This window comes from Taurulus bubalis (assembly GCF_910589615.1).
Source record: "Taurulus bubalis genome assembly, chromosome: 3".
In the NCBI taxonomy this organism is placed as follows: Eukaryota; Metazoa; Chordata; class Actinopteri; order Perciformes; family Cottidae; genus Taurulus; species Taurulus bubalis.
Window position 1 is genome coordinate 39,659,748 of NC_136591.1, and position 19,225 is coordinate 39,678,972.

The 19,225-nt window shown below is 41.5% G+C and overlaps 1 protein-coding gene across 1 annotated transcript; it reads left to right on the forward strand.

Annotated features, from left to right (window-relative positions):
- The first annotated feature begins 16,675 nt into the window (after positions 1–16,675).
- Positions 16,676–18,853, forward strand: LOC306733991 (tripartite motif-containing protein 16-like). Its single transcript, XM_079215308.1, has one exon. It carries the CDS (start codon positions 16,709–16,711, stop codon positions 18,398–18,400), a length of 1,692 nt encoding a protein of 563 aa, XP_079071434.1. The 5' UTR covers positions 16,676–16,708; the 3' UTR covers positions 18,401–18,853.
- Positions 18,854–19,225: the final 372 nt, after the last annotated feature.

A 19,225-nucleotide genomic window follows, 5' to 3' on the forward strand; every position in this document is an offset into this window, starting at 1 on the left:
CATTTGATTCTTCCTCTAGTTGCTAATGTCCTCTCTGTGCGACTAACAACAGATATTTAATCTCATCTTAATGTCGGTTTTGTGCATCAAAAACATCAGATTTGATATTTGTGCGTTTAAAGTTTAAGGTTCCTCTTCTTTCTGCTTCCTCTCAGACTGAACGACGGGACGTTAGAGGCTCCTCCTCCTCTTCATCTCTGCTCCGCCCCGCCGGTGACCTCTGACCTCTTCAGACTCTGGACACAGAAAACAACAACGAGACGACAAACGGACGCTTGCAGATTTTTACAAGTGTGTCTCATCTTTTAATTTTTTGTTAATTTTTTGGGGGTCTTTTTATATGCATATACTTGTGTCTGTTTGTTTTTTAAATCACAATGGATGCTGCCAGTGTGCGCTGCTCTTTCCAACAGACATCGACCAGGGGACTCTGGTTGGGGGGGGTCATCTTCATCATCCTCATCTTCATCCGGTGGTTCTCCGTACGGTATTAAAAAGGGAGGCTGGATATTAAGCAACGGCATTATGGTACGAACTTGGAAAACTATGTTGTGTTGCGTTGAATTTAAAATGTTAATTTGTATCTTTTTATTATTATTATTATTTTACCCTCCCCTCTTGCGTAATCCTTCCTCTTCGCGGTACGTTTATACATACAAAGTCGCTAGAGAATGTATTTTTTTTTGTTTTTGTTTTGCCGCTTCATCAAAGCGCATTCTGTAGCAACTTGTTGTTATTTATTCGTTGCAATAGGTACAAAATACATTTCTGTCGTTCGCTTTACTCTGAAAGACGCTCTGTTTCTAAATTATGGGATGGCTCGAGCTACGAGCGGTCAACAGCGTACTGTCCCTTTAAATAATAATAATACAAAACACACCATTTAAAGTCTCCTCCAGAGGTTTCGGGAGTTCGGTTCTCTTTTCAGTTTTTACCTCACAAGGTCCGTTGCACGGTTCAGGTTAGCGAGGGAGGCGCACACACACACACACACACACACACACACACACACACAATGCTGTGAAAAGTTTTAAAAAAAAGCACAAAGTACGAACATCGACTGGGATGTAAATGCTAAGACTAACGCAGACGCACACATGAGGTCTCTGCAAGTGAAGCGCGCGCGCGCACACACACACACACACACACGTACACACGTACACATACACACATTCCAAAAACACACACACACGTCAAGAAGAGACGCACGATGCGGTCCGGTCTCATAACGCACACAGTCGGTCACGCAGCCCTATTTAGGCGATGGTAACTCCAGTGGGCCCATTTGTCAGCGGCTCTTGATGACACACACACACACACACACACACACACACACACACACACACACACACACTCACACTCTACAACACTGACACATTTAACATTTCTCCTCAACACGAGTTTAAAGAAACAAAAAGACTGACAGCTAAATGCATTTACATATTATTATGTTTTCATTATTATCTCATCTGCGTCCCACGTTTATTTATTTTTTAACTTCCCTTATTATTTGTAATTGTTTGGACGGATGAAGGCCTGTCCTTATTTCATTTGTATTTCTTCAAAGGGCCCCGCTGAGCGTCATCTTTAGATGATTCCTCAAGGTTTTCGTTGTGAATTATTTTCCAGACTCTGAAGCTGCAGTATATATTTTTATTATTAAATCACCTAAATATTCGTATAGGTTTAATGATTCTTTTTACGTTGTTTTTGCTCGATTCAACGACGTCCTGAAGCTCTGAAAGTTGATATTTTTTCTGATTTTGTACGACCCAAGATAAAAAATAAAACATGTATCTTGTGCTCAATTTTATTTTAAATAAATTAAAACCTTTCGGGGCTCAATTTTAATTTTGTGCCACGTCTTTTTTTTAATTTAATTTAGTTCGTGGTCTACAGACGGAGCTTCTACATCTTCTGATTATTGGCGTTATTCAGTAATAATTCAGATTAATCGCTTCGTCAAAAAAAAAAAAAGGAACCTGAAAACGTTGAATCCTAAAGAGCTCCGAACTAAAGATATGACATGTTCTAGTTATATAAAAACGGTGAGAACCTTCTGGATGCTGTCAGGTTTTAACCGTCTGATTTAAATAATACAGTTTAAAAGAGTTTCAGACCAGTCTCATTTCTACATTATGGGAATTTTTTAAAATATTTTTTTCCCCCTGCAATCGAACAAAAAGTATATTTATGCGGAGGCCCCAGATTTTTTATTTTATTTTTTAAACGCTACGGAAAAAATAAATGGGAGCGAAATTTTCGTGCCGATTTTGGGAAGAATCCTCCTTGAATTGTTTGGAATGTTGCGTAATCTCTGATTTCCTTCACGTTGACTCCTCCCCCTCGTGTTTGATCCTTTGTGTCGTGACTGAATTCATTTACACCTGTTTCATTTTTTGGCAACAATTCAACCTCAAACTAAAAACTGTCCTCCAATGTTACAAATTCAGATATTCGAGGAAAATAAATCGGCTTTTTATGATTTTTTTTTTTTTTTGTTTGTTTTTCATTTTAATTTTTTCTGGTTTGGGTCGGAGAAATGAGGAATAACCTACGTAATATATAAATAAATATATATAATCCTCAGAGGCGACTTAGGGTACTGCATCCTTATGCAAACTTTCATTTCCTTCCTCCTCTCATTTTGGTTCATCTTGTATTCTAGTTTACTGAATCATATTTTTTGGGTTGTTTTTGATGTAAAATCTTGTTTTTACTGCAAAACAAAGCGATTACACGGCTAGTATTTTTTTTTAAGAGTACATAGGCATTTTGCAGTTATTTGTATAAAGAAATGGGCGACGACCTTGGCCTGATGTTTATTTTTTTGTAACTATATTACATTTATTTGCTGCTGTGTAGTAACAGTTAACGATTGGACGATGAAGACGATGAAGCCCCGCCCACCCCGTCCCATTGGAGGGTTTAAAAACGCATACCTGTGTTTTTTTTTGTTTCCGAGTTTGATGCTGTTGTTTATTAGCTTTACAGGAAAGAGTTAAAATAAAAGAAGAAGAGACTGGAGGTCTGTATCCTTCGTATGTGCTTTATTTTTCAGTCCGATATACAAGAAGAAGAAGAGTAAACTGGTGGAAATCCTCTTCTGTAAATAAGGAAAACTCAAGTTGCCGCTTTTTTTTCCCCCCATGTTATGATGAAACACACACACACACTCTATTTAGTTTACTTCCTTTCTTCTGGTTTCTACGAGGGAAAGAGGATGAAGGTACCGAGTGTCGGCATAGTGTTTATATTTATCAAAACCTTTTGCTTTCGATAGAGCTATTGCAATAAAATGTGTTCATGTAACCGGTTGGTCTCTGTCGTCATTCAGCGGTGAAGTACACAAAGTACACATTCGAGGTACTTGTACTTTACTCGCAGCTTTATACTCCGACATCAAATATTGGAAATAAACATTGAATAATGTACTTTTACTGTACTACATCTCAGAGGTACATATTGTACTTTTTACTGTGCTACACCTCAGGTAAATGTACTTTTTACAGTACTACACCTCAGGTAAATGTACTTTTTACAGTACTACATCTCAGGTAAATGTACTTTTTACAGTACTATATCTCAGGTAAATGTACTTTTTACAATACTACATCTCAAGTAAATGTACTTTTTACTTTACTACATCTCAAAGGTACATATTGTACTTTTTACTGTACTAAATCTCAGGTAAATGTACTTTTTACTGTACTACATCTCAAAGGTACATATTGTTCTTTTTACTGTACTAAATCTCAGGTAAATGTACTTTTTACTGTACTACATCTCAGGTAAATGTACTTTTTACTGTGCTACACCTCAGGTAAATGTACTTTTTACAGTACTACATCTCAGGTAAATGTACTTTTTTACTGTGCTACACCTCAGGTAAATGTACTTTTTACAGTACTACATCTCAGGTAAATGTACTTTTTACTGTGCTACACCTCAGGTAAATGTACTTTTTACAGTACTACATCTCAGGTAAATGTACTTTTTACTGTGCTACACCTCAGGTAAATGTACTTTTTACAGTACTACATCTCAAGTAAATGTACATTTTACTTTACTACATCTCAAAGGTACATATTGTACTTTTTACTGTACTAAATCTCAGGTAAATGTACTTTTTACTGTACTACATCTCAGGTAAATGTACTTTTTACTGTGCTACACCTCAGGTAAATGTACTTTTTACAGTACTACATCTCAGGTAAATGTACTTTTTACTGTGCTACACCTCAGGTAAATGTACTTTTTACAGTACTACATCTCAGGTAAATGTACTTTTTACTGTGCTACACCTAAGGTAAATGTACTTTTTACAATACTACATCTCAAGTAAATGTACTTTTTACTTTACTACATCTCAAAGGTACATATTGTACTTTTTACAGTCTACACCTCAGGTAAATGTACTTTTTACAGTTCTACATCTCAGATAATTGTACTTTTTACTGTACTACATCTCAGAGGTACATTTTGTACTTTTTACTGTCCTACATCTCAGAGGTACATTTTGTACTTTTTACTGTACTTCACCTCAGGTAAATGTACTTTTTACAGTTCTACATCTCAGGTAATTGTACTTTTTACTGTACTACATCTCAGAGGTACATTGTACTTTTTACTGTACTACATCTCAAAGGTACATATTGTACTTTTTACTGTACTACAACTCAGGTACATGTACTTTTTACTGTACTACATCTCAGAAGTACATATTGTACTTTTTACTGTACTACTCTGAGGTAAATATTGTACTTTTTACTTTGTTTCAATTTAATTCACTGACTCAATGTGATCTTGAATATTTATAAATATATTTAAATGTGTATATATATATATATATATATTTAAATGTGTATTTAAATGTGTATATATATATATATATATATATATATATATATATTTAAATGTGTATATATATATATATATATTTAAATGTGTATATATATATATATATTTAAATGTGTATATATATATATATATATATATATATATATATATATATATATATATATATATATGTGTATATGTATATATATATGTGTATATGTATATATATTGATATGTATATATATATGTGTATATGTATATATATATATATATAAATATATATATTGATATGTATTTATATGGTTCCCTGTTGAACTCTGATCTCTTATTGATTAAACCAGGTATAGAATCACATGAACCTGAATGAATGAGTTCATTCATTCATGTGTCTTACGGGGTTTTGTGACCCGACAGCGAAACGAGCGCTCCCTCCTTCCTGAGGTTCCCCGGGTTCGTCCGGCTCACCGAACGATCACGTGACCGGCGTCTCAAAGTCCAACTGTCAAAACAACGGCAAAGTTCAGGGAGGGTCAGCGGAGAGGAACCTTTGGGTTCTCCACTCTGTTGTTCTGGTTCTGCCCGTAGAACAACAAGAACATAAACCCTCTGTAGTCGAGATATTCCTTCACTTCATTTGTTTTAGTTTGCAGATAAAAAATGTTTTACACTACTTTCTCCCATTTTTACACATTTCAAAATCACTTCAAATTATTTTTGAAATGTATTTGATATCAGATTATATGACATCAAATCTCTTGATTGCATGTTAAAAAAATAAAATAAAAAAAACTTTAGGAAAAGTACTAAAACCACACGGAAAAGGGAAAGTTCTGCATTCAAAGCCTCAGTGTATTAACAGAAACTGTACTTTGTACTTTTGTTTGTTTTTATGAGGATTTATGACGATGCATTTTCCAGTGGATCCATGAGGCTTTAAAAAAAGTTTACTTGGCTAAAGAAGTACAAAAAAGTACAATGTGTACCCCTGAGATATGGTACAGGAAAAAGTGAAATATGTATTTTATTATTTATTTATTTTTATTCGTGCCGTACGTTGAGTTTTATTGTCCGAATGCTGAAAAACTTTATCTTTGTGGGAAACTTGTCGTGTCCCGTAAGTCCCGGTTGACCTCTCTAACTGGTGTGTGTGTGTGTGTGTGTGTGTGTGTGTGTGTGTGTGTGTGTGTGTGTGTGTGTGTGTGTGTGTGTGTGTGTGTGTGTGTGTGTGTGTGTGTCTTTTACATATCACACACGGCTGCTAAAACCCTTTAAAAACTCTCAGAATTCTCTTTGAAGTCACGACCACGGCATCTTCGCTGGCAGCTTACGGCTTCGGCCAAAATCCAACATGGCCGCCACAGGACTCAGTTACACCGTTCATTAATAAATACCTGCTGACTGACCCGGCCTCCACGCGGAGGCCTCGGAGGGATATGATGATGAAGTGTTTGGGCATTTCAAAACACCAGCATGTGACACCGCTAGAGTGCAACTCTAGCTACCGGCCCAGTGGGGACGTGGGCCGGTAGCTAGAGTTTCAAAACAACACTCGGTACGGGTTTACGTGCCGGCGGTCCGAATGCCATCTGCTGTATTAGCATCTCCGTCAGCGAGCGTACACGCATCTCCTGTTTTTTTCCACGAGGCTTGACGCCTCCTTCTCATTCTAGAAAGTTTCCTATTTAGGTAGCGAGGAGCGAGAGGGCTTCCCAGTTGCCTGTCTTTCAATCCGAGGATCGGTGGTTTGAGGTTTGGTGTATAGCTGCTTTGGATAAAAGCGTCAGCTACATGAAATGTAATGTAATATTAAAAAGACAATACCGTAAAAGTCGGGCTATAAGCCACTACTACCCTCGGTGGTTGTCCCTGCTAGCTCCCTGCTGTAGCCAGCTAGCGCTGCTGCTAGCGGGACGCGGACAGTAGCATTAGCAGAGGGGAGATAGCAGCAGCGCTAGCTATCATAAAAAAGTTGGGTTATAAGCCGCTACTACCTTCGGTGGTTGTCCCTGCTGTAGCCAGCTAGCGATGCTGCTAGCGGGACGCGGGCAGTAGCATTAGCAACGGGGAGATAGCAGCAGCGCTAGCTACCATAAAAAGGTTGGGTTATAAGCCGCTACTACCTTCAGTGGTTGTCCGTGCTAGCTCCCCGCTGTAGCCAGCTAGCGCTGCTGCTAGCTCCCCGCTAGCGGGACGTGGACAGTAGCAGCAGCAGTGGGGAGATAGCAGCAGCGCTAGCTACAGTAAAAGTTGGGTTATAAGCCGCTACTACCTTCGGGGTGGTTGTCCCTGCTACCTCCCCGCTGTAGCCAGCTAGCGCTGCTGCTAGCTCCCCATTAGCGGGACACGGGCAGTAGCAGCAGCAGCGGGGAGATAGCAGCAGCGCTAGCTGGCTACAGCGGTTAGCTAGCAGGGACAACCACCGAAGGTAGTAGCGGCGTATAACCCGACTTTTACGGTACATACTACAGTCTGAACGTTTTTGGAGCTTTCCAACAATCGTCCCAAAAGCAATGGTGGGTCGGAAAATGGGCTAATCGGTACATTAAACTTCTGTGATACAACATTTTAATCGTTAAGTTGTGGATTCAAAATACACTCAATTCCCGAGAGATGTCTTCTGGCTTTTGGGAACATGCTATCCGTTTTCTTGTGGTGCTTTTTTGGGGAGGGGTGGGAACGGGCGATGGGATGGGCGCTCACAACACCGGGGAACCCGCCGGCCGCCACCGGCATTGTGATGCAGCGCTTTGTGTGTTGTCGCGCGTCCCTTTGTGCAGCGATCGGAAGCCGGGTGACAAAAGATCAGCATGTCTTTCCAGGAACCAGCAGCCACTTAGCTGTAAATAGCTTAGAGAGAGAGAGAGAGAGAGAGAGAGAGAGAGAGAGAGAGAGACCACCTCACCTTTAATGCTCTGTTGTGTCTGCAGCTCAGCCAATGAGCTGTCAGCAAGTAGATTAGTCAAGAAAGCCTGCAGCTTCCAACGAACGGCCCGGGAGACGGAAACAATGGCTGCAGCGACCGCCCGGCAACAGAGAAGGGAAAGGAAGAAACTTTTATTTTCTGGAGTGATTTCATGTTTGAGAAAACAGTGAGGAAATGTAATTATGTTCGAAATCAAATGCAGCAAACTAAACCTATATGACGTCAAAACCTCATTTTTGTTCATTAGATACCATGAAAAACATTTCCTATCCTAGAGGAACATCTTTTCAAAAGAGTCAGGAACAATAGTGAAAGAAAGCAAAGTTTTCAACATGCATTCAAAACAGCAAACTCCATGATCCATGGAACATGTACTTTCTATCAACAATAATAAATAATACATACATATTTGTATTACAATAGTAAATCATGAATATTTTTATAATAATAAATCAAAATAATATATATTTTTATAATATATAATATTACGAATAATGATACAGCAATTCATTTAATTAATTTAATTTCACAGTGACAGGCCAAAAATATTGTGATATGTGTAATCAGGTAAAAATGGCCAAATACCCAAATTGGTTTCTGTTCATGGGTCGTGACAAAAGATTAAGATGCAAACATTTAAAAATGTATTTTAAAATGAAAACGCAATGATAAGAGTTTGATTAATATTCTTGATAACATTTTTTTTTGTTTTTTTTCGCTTGTTTGATATTTTTTTAATCTATACTTGTTTGATTTTCGAATTCTTTGATATTTTAAGAACAATACTGATCTTGCATGGATGATTTCCTCGCATCATATATTGTTTAGTTAACATTAATTCAATATTTCCTCAACCAACTAATGACTTTTATATTCATCTTTTATATTCATGAACGTTTGACTCTATGTCGTTCAACGTCATACAATTTCCCTGATAACTCAAATATTGACTGGATTTTTTTTGGTGTAATTTTAGACCGTTTACTTTGTTTTCCTGCTGAAGACATGGGCTCGTTTAAAAGACGTTTTGACTTCCCTTTCATTCCATTTGTTTGTGACTTTAATATAAATATGTGTGTGTGTATCAAAATTGAAATCAAGGCCACAAAGTTGTGTTTTTATCCCAATGTTTATTATATGCAAAAAGCCAAAAATATCAAGAAAAAAAGTGCATACAGAATACAAATAAAAAATGCATTGAACCATCTGAAGGGTTAACCCGTTAAAGGTTTGTATGTTAACTCTGTTAATTGTTTTTGAATAATTTTGCCATTTTCATGTTGTCTTACTCTTGCTGCTCTTTCAAAGCACATACAGGCTGCAGTATATATTAATGCATTTGTATTATTATCATTAATCATCAGAATGTTTTTGTTCTATTACATCCATAACATTATGAAACAGATGAGTTAAACTTTTCTGTGACCGACCTGTGATGTCATGCTGCCACCTGCTGGTTACTGACTGTATTGCGAGACCCCTTCAAAATAATTTGGGACATCAATCCACTTAAAAAGAAACCAGTATTCTATAGAAGACACCCTGAGCATTTCCACCCATAACTCCACCTCTTTTCCCTGAAAAATGTGCATTAAATGTGCATTAAATCACCAAAACCTCCCCGACATGAATTGAACTTTCATGGCGGTTTAATTAAGGCAAACTAGTTCCAACATTAGACGTCGACTGAAAATTACAAGCTGCCCGTAACATGAATCCAAAAATACAAAAACAAAGGACACAAGCACGTGAAAAAAGCATGAAAACCAATCCAACCAATCAGAGGCAGGGTGGGCGGGTCACGGCAAAACCCCCAAACCGGTCAACTTGAGGCCTCGTGGCACAAAACAGCAGCGGACCCGTAACCGTGGACCCAGAGTCCGGCGTGGAGCGGCCGAGTGAACGTGGTCTGGACCCTGTGGAGGAGCGTCATGGTGTCGGAGACGCTGTAGAAGGACAGGACCCCCGCCCCGTGGTCCAGGTACACCCCCACCCTGCAGGACACGGGGAAGGGCCTGGCCGCCTGGATGTAAACATGTCTGACCACGAAGCGGCCGTCGAAACAATCCAAAGCCCAGGACTTGTCGTTGCAGCCGAAGTTGCTCTCCGTTCCCGTCCTGCTGACGTCCTTGTAGGCCACGGCGACGGACACCGCTCCCCCGCTCCTCTCCACCTCCCAGTAATGGCGTCCGGTGAGACTCTCTTTGCCCATTACCAGACGCCCGTCCACGAACCGGTCCGGGTGGCCGGGATACGGCTGGTCGTCCTCCATGTTTGTGGCTTTCCGGTTCCCATCCGACAGCAGCAGGCGTGCGTTGGCCGTGTTCGGGTCCAGCGTTATGTCACACCGGTATTTGAGGAATTCCGCCCTGACTTTGGGCTCTTCCACAGCGTCCGTTGGGACCGTCGCTGTCTCACCTGCAGGTGCCGGAGCAGCCGGGCGTCCCGTCTTCTCCGCCTGCATGTTGTCTTCCTCCGGGACGGCCCTCGGGCATTAAAATGTGCGTCTCCTCCCAGATTCTCTTCCCCCACAGGGAAAAGCCGAGCAGAGTTTTTCCCGGTCAGGGTGAAGTCCTCGCTTGTGCTGTTGACTCCTCTCAGTTTCACTTCCTGATTTAAAAAAAAGAAGCTGCCCTGTGATCACAGGGTTTAACGTCCTCTGCTCTGCACCACATGTGGATCGTCAGCTCTCGTTGCCGATGCCCATCTGTGCGCTGGCAGATCTGTGCAGGAGGCCGGCCTATGTGACTCAACGGGTCCGGCCTTGTTTCAGAGCAGGGAGACGAGGGAGGAGCTGTTTGGCTTCTTTCCAGGGGAAGAGGAGCGGCATTATTTATGGCTTTGTTCACGAGATTGAATGAGATCAACATATTTCCTTCACAAAAGAAAGTTTAGAACTGCCTCTAAGGAATCTGCTCTGAATCTGTTGAAACCAGGCGGCAACCTGTCAATCACAGTAACCCACACATGGATGGGCCAAACTAAAAACCTTATTTCATCCAGGAGGCGGTTGTTTGAGCCCCGTGTGAGACGAGAAGTCAACGTTGATTTATTTCACGTGATTGAAGTAGTTAGGTAAACACCAACGAGCGCAAATTGACACGAGTTGCTGGACTTTGCAGGAAGATGCACGGAAAATGTGAAGTAACTAACCTTTTGAAACCTGAGGCTCATATATGGTTCTTTTTTTACTTTGTTCAAGTAGTCGTATGAACCCCAAATGAGTTATATTACTTGTATTATTTTATATCACATACATTTTTTTCAGAATTTATTTGTGAATAAAATGTATATTTTCAAAAAAAAACACTTTTTTAACATTTTGATCATAACTATTAATGTCCAGCATGACCTAAGCTAGATTTCCCCCCAAAAAAGTCGCAGACTTTTACAAACTCCATGGTTCAGGCCCATACCAACATCCCACATACTAATAGGACACCTTTTTGGAAAGGTTAGGACCTAAATAATCAATGCAACAAAAATCACTGCAAAACCAAGCTTTGACATATTGGGAAGGTGTTTTAGTCAAAAAAAACATGTCGTTCGGTTCAAAAATAGAAAGGTTACTTGTTTTATGACAATACATTGTCTCACCAGAGGCTGCTGGGTATTAATATTTGCATAAGCATTCCCCCTTGCTGTGTGAGGTGTTTCTAGAAATGTGGGGGGTACACGTAAGTCACAGGAAGCGGATTTGTGAGACAGAGAAGAAAAAAAAGACACCTCTGGCCGATTTGTGATTTTACAGGTACTAATATGGAGTTTGTAAGGATTTTGATTGCTTTGTTAGACTCCCACAAGCCCGTACGATTACTGAGATGTGTTTGTTAGGGAAATCCGAATTTGTAAAGGGTATTTATCATGGATTTGGTGAAACCTTACGGCCGCCGCGGCAAGCTGACGGAGCAGCAGTATAGTCGGCGGAGTTTACGTAAATACTTAAACTTAACAGTTACTTTAATTATGTTTTACACCATATGTATCTTCTCACAAGAGTTGCGGAACTGTAGAACTTTAAATGAGGTTAAACAACGATGTGGTTCCGGAGATAATTAAGGAAACGTTCAAACAAAATAAAAACATTTTTGTCCGAAAATAGGCACAGCGGTGCTGCTTTGCCTTGCCGTGCTAAAGAGGCTAAAGATAAGGATTCGTTGCACTAGGAAATATTATTCAGATGAATGTTACTGTCGATGCATGTTACCGTCAACGTGTTGACGACACACCGCTGTATATTTATCTTTGCTTCATTGCAGTTCAATGGAGTTCAATGGAGCAGTTGGTTGGATGTCATGTCGCTTTTATGCCCAGAGAAGTAAAAGTGTAAGTCTGTTGGATTCCATCGACATATGTGTACGACGAGCACACGATTTCCTACGTTTTGGTGTATGAAGAAGGCTCTCCACAAAAATTCTGTACCATACACACCCATTATAAACTGAAACGGTCCCAACATTGTCCTAAACTTGAATAAGGATTACATGAAAACTGTGCTAGCTATCAAAAAATGTCCAATTGGGCAAATAAACTCCAGACTTTTGTTAACGTTTTAAACTTTAAGTAATTTCTCTACGTGAGTCAATATTTTGCTCTCTTCACGCCATAACCCCATTCAAGTGAATGGGACAATTTCTCTATGTTTTTTGCACTTTTCATGGAAACGGCCGGGCGAAACTCTTAGAAAAGTAATAGTACACGATTCCCAGGCCGCACGTTTTGATGTATTTTGACGCATGTGCTGGAGAGGAGATACTCGGCAAAGTTTTGTAGGACTATGATTATTAGTATTATTATTAAGCCCGCAGGAGTACATGCAGTGTGCTTGCTGCACAAAGCTGCATGGCCACACCAAATTAGGACATTCAGGGCTAGAAGGCAGTTCATGTTGATGAGAACCTTGACAACAGTTCGCCTTGACAACACTAAATATTTAGAGTTGAAGGGCGTGGATGGCAAATATTATTCAATGGACTCAAGTCCCTAAATTAACATTGTAATAAATACTTCTTTGGTTCATGTGGGCCGACTTGAGCACATACATGAAGAAATGATCTACGCGGGTCAAAGCTTTTGGCTTTAAATGCACATTCTTAGGTGTCAGGGTTGTGAGGTTTCTCTCTCTGTCCAAAAGTAACCTAATCAGCAGCACCTCCAATCCTTCCTCCTCTCCATACTGGCCCTGAGCCGATCCCCCATTTCTTACAGTTCTTACTGCACTGTAAGAAATGGGGGACAACATCTACAGTCCTCACTCGGTGCAAAGAAGGACTTCAGCAGTCGATCCACCTTTGCTTCATTTTGCTTTTGGGGTTGGGTCAGATTTCATCTCAAACTCATGTTTTTGCAGAGACATGTAAAGTCAACTCCTGGGTATAGGGACTGGATCAGGATTAAACAGACGGGATTGAAAACAGCTGGTTCTAGACTTGAGTCTATGTCTCGGACGTGTCCAAGGCGAAAAACACTGAGGACCAAAATGCCGACACTGAGGCCGAACAGGTCCAAGGAAAAGAAATTAAAAATGAATCAATGTTAAAAAAGGTTCGACCCCCCGTTGTACCCAGTAGGTTTCTGCCAAAAGAGGCCAGAATTTCAAAACCCCTCAATTGGGGTATTGGCCATATGTCCCAAAATCCACATGGTCGCACTTTTTGATGGGGCAGCAGCCATCACGGACGCTTTGGTAATCCCTGAGCTAAATCTCTGTGAATGCCTTTAAAAATGATGGGAGGAACATTTCAATTGAATCACAAGTTCGCCTTATGTAACCCAGTGTGAAAGGTGTTGTCACCACTAAAGCCACTAGAGGGCACTGTGTCTCAGGGAAGCCAGCGAGACGTAAAAACAGCAAGTGGATTCCTTTGTTTCAAGGGACGAACTGGTGGAGCGTTCGTTGTTTTCCGGGTCAGTAAATATGTTAAAAATGTTATTTCTATACTAAATGTTCATTAATATGAGTGTATAGAAGTCCGAAAATGTATTGTATGTGGCTAAATGCGCCAATGGGACAATCTACATGTGCTTGAGTGGTCAGCGACTGCAAAGCTAATAAGGTTTAGCATTTTAAAGACCATCCTACAGGGACACCTTCTGTTATCATTTATTTTCAAGAAGAGTTAATGTGTGTCGATTTTACTGAAAGTAATGTTTATTTTCGTTATGTGGTGCTGTATGGGATGAGTGTCCGTAGCCGCCACATGTGCATTTGAGCTAACGCAAAGAGAGAACGTAGTGAGCAGTGTTCCCTCTAAGCTGTGCGCGGCCGCGCAGGCCAGTCGAAGTGGCCCGCAATAGATTTTTCAGACCGCGCACATTTTTCAGACCGCACAAGCAATTTTTTTTCAGGGGTTAAAAATCTTTTTTGCGCCAGTGTTTCTGAGATAGGAGTGAGCCATCTCCACAATAATAAGATCTTTGATGTGTCGAGTCTTCTTGGCCAATCAGCGTCCCGTTTCTCGACATGCGCTCTCTGTACCTCTGCTAGCGCTCTGCCTCCGTTAGCACCCCCCACCCCCGCTGTCCTCCTCCGGGCGCCAGGAGTGAAGCTCGCCCAGAGCGCCACATGAGCTCGGGCCGGCGCTGTTTAGGCTCCTCTTGGCGGGCCCTGCTCCAGCAGCTATAGGCTACCATGGCGAAAAGACAGGCAGAGCAGGCGCCCCAGAAAAAGGTCTGTCTAACGTTCAAACATGAGTGGCTAGATGAAATAGTCCAAACTGACACAGGTAGGATGAAACTTTCAGACATATTTAAATATGAAGAATATGAAGTTATTAAATTGTTTATATAGGCTACCTTTAGGAAAAATGACACCATGTCAATTTAATAGGCCTATAATTATTGTTAAGCACTGCATTGGCATTTTTCTTTCAATGAAGTTCCACTTAAATGTTGTACCTGCTGAGAAATGACTAAACACCTTTGATACTTTTTATATAAATATATATATATATATATATATATCATTATCAGTCATAACCAGTGAACCAGTCATAACCTCCCCTTATTGAAGTTCAACAAAGATCCTCTAAGTTCAACTAAACTGACTGGTAAAACACCATCATTAAAATGTTCCCTAAGTCCAGCCATTATAAAGGATATTGAATAAATATCAACCATGTATACATATTGATGCATTTGCTGTCATCTCTTTGAATCCCCTTTGGCTAACGCAGGCTTGTGGTCATTTTCGGCAGGTCGCGTGGTTGAGAATTGCTCACAGTGCTGAAATGTGCGCTCAGAAAAAAAAAAATTTGCTCAGTGCTGAAAAAAATTAGAGGGAACATTGGTAGTGAGTATGTTGTAATGTACTGCATCATTTCTTTCTATTTATGGACTCACCTGTTTCATGTGTTTAATTTCAGAGTTAACTGTGTGGTAATGTGTGTTTCTTTTATCTGGTTTTAATAGAAGAGCTACCACTACAGTTATTTCCCAGGTAGCCAAAACGACCTGGCCCAGATCCGGCTTATGTTCTGCACGCTGGAAGAAACACTGTCGGCCCGCGTCCGGTTGCCGATTCGGCTGCGACTCGGCATGGATGGCGCCCCAGAATCGGGCCGAATACACTGGCTCGATTCCGGCGGCCGACACTGCCGTCACTGGGTCGTAATCGAAACAGCATCGACCAGCATCGGCCAGCATCGGCCCGAAGCACACCGGAAGAAACACGTCGGCCCGGGTCCAGCTACCGACTCTGCTTGGGTCCGGTTGACGGGTCGGGTCCCGTTGAATGAATTATTATTATACAACAATATGATAAAATAAGACACGTAGACCAAAATGACCACCGTCACTCCGACATCATGGCTTCACGTCCAAAAATAAAAAATCCGGAGCTGGCAGCCTGGTAGGAACAGAGACAAAAAAGTGTTGTGAGATCTAAATCTATCAATACTATTGCAAACCGTTGTCACTCCTTATGTATTGAATATCGTGTCTGTATATAATGTAATCATATCTGACACCATCCCCGTCTGCTAGATCGTAGCTATACATTTTGATTTCAGGAGATAAAACATTGCAATCTCCACGTGTGCATTACATTAACGTTAAAGCTACTGCAACCCTGCTGGCCTTTGTAAACCAGGTGTGGAGAAAGAAAATAAAGAGCGACTGCATGAGGTCTGGTCCTTTTCATGCAGAAGGACCCACGAGGGAGGCCTTAATAGTTGCCTGTTGCCTGTACAACTATTATTTAAAAAACCTGTTTCAGTGCTGGTTGCCGATAAACCCGGCTGCCATGTCTCAGCCAGAATCGGCCCATGTCCGTAACAGCTGCATCTGGGCCAGATATGGCAACAATGAATTGAAAAAACTGGATCACATTCAGCCGCAGAGAGCCGGAAAACAGCCGAGTCAGAGACACTCAGCCGCTTGGTGCTTTAATGACAGGCAGCAAACTCGTTCAGCAGGAAGAACACACACACACACACACACACACACACACGCACACACACACACACACACACACACACTGCTGTGAAAGCTTTAATTCTGCTGGGTTCTTCAAATAGGAATAAAACTGCACACATACAAATTGAAGCTTGAAATACTGGTTTATCACTCGCAGAAGTTGTGAGATAATAATGAAAGAACATAACTTATTATATAATGACAGTTTAGTTGGATGACTATTGTCAGCTTGCCTGTTTTTTTAAAGAGTAAAACAAAGTTCACATTCACAGCGCCGCTCCTCTTCCTGGAATGAACCACAGCTTGATAAGCCCTCCCTCTTCCTCCTGCTCTCTAACACAGCCGCTGGACTCTGTCCTCTTCCCTCCCCTTCAGATCTACAGCTTTACAGATGGGTGTAACCAACATGGTGTGAAGCAATAGAGCTGACGCGCCCCGTTCACTGAACATCACGTGTTGTTCAGATCAAGTCAAAGCAGAGTCGTTTCTCAGGAAGTGAAACTCAGACAGTCATTGCTACTGAGAGCTGAAATGGCGCAGCAAGGAGTTCAGCTGGATCGGGAAAGCTTCTCTTGTTCCATCTGTCTGGATCTACTGAAGGATCCGGTGACTACTTCCTGTGGACACAGCTACTGCATGAACTGTATTAAAAGCCACTGGGACGAAGAGGACGGTAAGAAACTCCACAGCTGCCCTCAGTGTAGGCAGAGCTTCACACCGAGGCCTGTCCTGCTGAAAAACACCATGCTGGCAGATGTAGTGGAGGAGCTGAAGAAGACTGGACTCCAAGCTGCTGCTGCTGATCACTGCTATGCTGGACCTGAAGATGTGGGCTGTGATGTCTGCACTGGGAGGAGACGGAAGGCCTTCAAGTCCTGTCTGGTGTGTCTGGCCTCTTATTGTGAGAAACACCTTCAGCCTCATTATGAAGCGGCTCCATTAAAGAAGCACAAGCTGGTGGAGCCGTCCAAGAAGCTCCAGGAGAACATCTGCTCTCGTCACAATGAGGTGATGAAGATCTTCTGCCGTACTGATCAGCAGTGCATCTGTTATCTCTGCTTAATGGATGACCATAAAGGCCACGACACAGTCTCAGCTGCAGCAGAAAGGACCGAGAGGCAGAGAGAGCTGGAGGGGAGTCGACTAAACATCCAGCAGAGAATCCAGGACAGAGAGAAGGACGTGAAGCTGCTCCATCAGGAGGTGGAGGCCGTCAATCTCTCAGCTGATGAAGCGGTGGAGGACAGCGAGAAGATCTTCACCCAGCTGATCCGTCTCCTGGAGAACAGAAGCTCCGATGTGAAGCAGCAGGTCAGATCCCAGCAGAAAAGGGAAGTGAGTCGAGTCAAAGAGCTTCAGGAGAAGCTGGAGCAGGAGATCGCTGAGCTGAAGAGGAAGGACGCTGAGCTGAAGCTGCTCTCACACACAGAGGATCACAACCAGTTCCTACACAACTACCCCTCACTGGCACCACTCAGTGAGTCTACAGACTCCACCGGCATCGACATCCGTCCTCTGAGATACTTTGAGGACGTGACGGCGGCTGTGTCAGAAGTCAGAGATAAACTACAGGACGTCCTGAGGGACGAGTGGACAAACGTCTCACTGGCAGGGACTGAAGTGGACGTTTTACTGTCACAAGCAGAGCCCAAGACCAGAGCTGGATTCTTAAGGTATTCACGTGACATCACTCTGGATCCAAACACAGCAAACACATATCTGTTATTATCTGAGGGGAACAGAAAAGCAACATCAATGAGTAAACAACAGTCTTATTCTAGTCACACAGACAGGTTCACTTATTATTGTCAGGTCCTGAGTAGAGAGAGTCTGACTGGACGTTGTTACTGGGAGGTGGAGAGGAGAGGAGGAGGAGTTGATGTATCAGTCTCATACAAGAATATCAGCAGAACAGGGAGCAGTCATGAATGTGGGTTTGGATTCAATGACAAATCTTGGGCGTTATATTGTGACAACAACAGTTTTGCATTCCGGTACAACAACATCAGAGCTCCCGTCTCTGGTCCTCCGCCCTCCAGAGTAGGAGTGTACCTGGATCACACAGCAGGTGTTCTGTCCTTCTACAGCGTCTCTGAAACCATGACTCTCCTCCACAGAGTCCAGACCTCATTCACTCAGCCTCTCTATGCTGGAGTTAGGATTTATTATAATGATGGAGCCACTGCTGAGTTCTGTCAACTCAAACAGACAGAAGTGATTTAAGGGACAGCAGGTTCAATTATGTGTTTTAATTCTTAAACTGATGTTATTGTTCGAGAGCTGATTTCTCTTCACCTGTCAATCAAACATTGTGGGCGGTGCTTTGACGTGTTCTCATTATTGTTGTGTAGATGTTTGAGCTCCTTCCTGTGTCTGTTTAGTCGTGGAGGCTCTCACTGCTCATGGTCATCTTTGTTGACCTGAACTCATATTTCTCTGCAGGAAAATGTAAACTTCTCTGATCTCTAAATGTTTGATGAATATTGTTGTTGATGTATTTGTTGTTGTGTCTCTTCCTCTGCATGGGTCTTAAAGAGAGAAAGCACCAGAGCTTCTTTATCCTAGATATTTTATTCTCACCACTTCCTGTAAAGTATTCTATCTTTATATGTGTGAGACTAAATGTTGTTGTTGTCTGAATCAACATACAAATGATGTACTTTGTTGTATTATAAAATAAAGTATCATGATCATAATCAATAAGGAAGTCATTCACTATTATTTTACATAAGTGAGATTCAGGTGAAACTAATTTAACAGACTTTACTGATGGGATGTGAACAAACTGAAGGTTTACATCAGGGGTGTCAAACTCATTTTCACCCCGGGCCTCATCAGCATCATGGTCGTCCTCAAAGGGTTGTAACTGTAACACTGTAGACATTTAACTCCTCCCAGCATCATGTTAACTGTCTTTGTATCAGATTATTGTTTATTCAAGTGTACAAATATTGTACATGCATTTATATGAATGTAAAAATATATGGAAGCAAATTTCTCTGTTACTATGACAGAAGTCCATTTAATTTAGGGTTAAGAAACCCACAT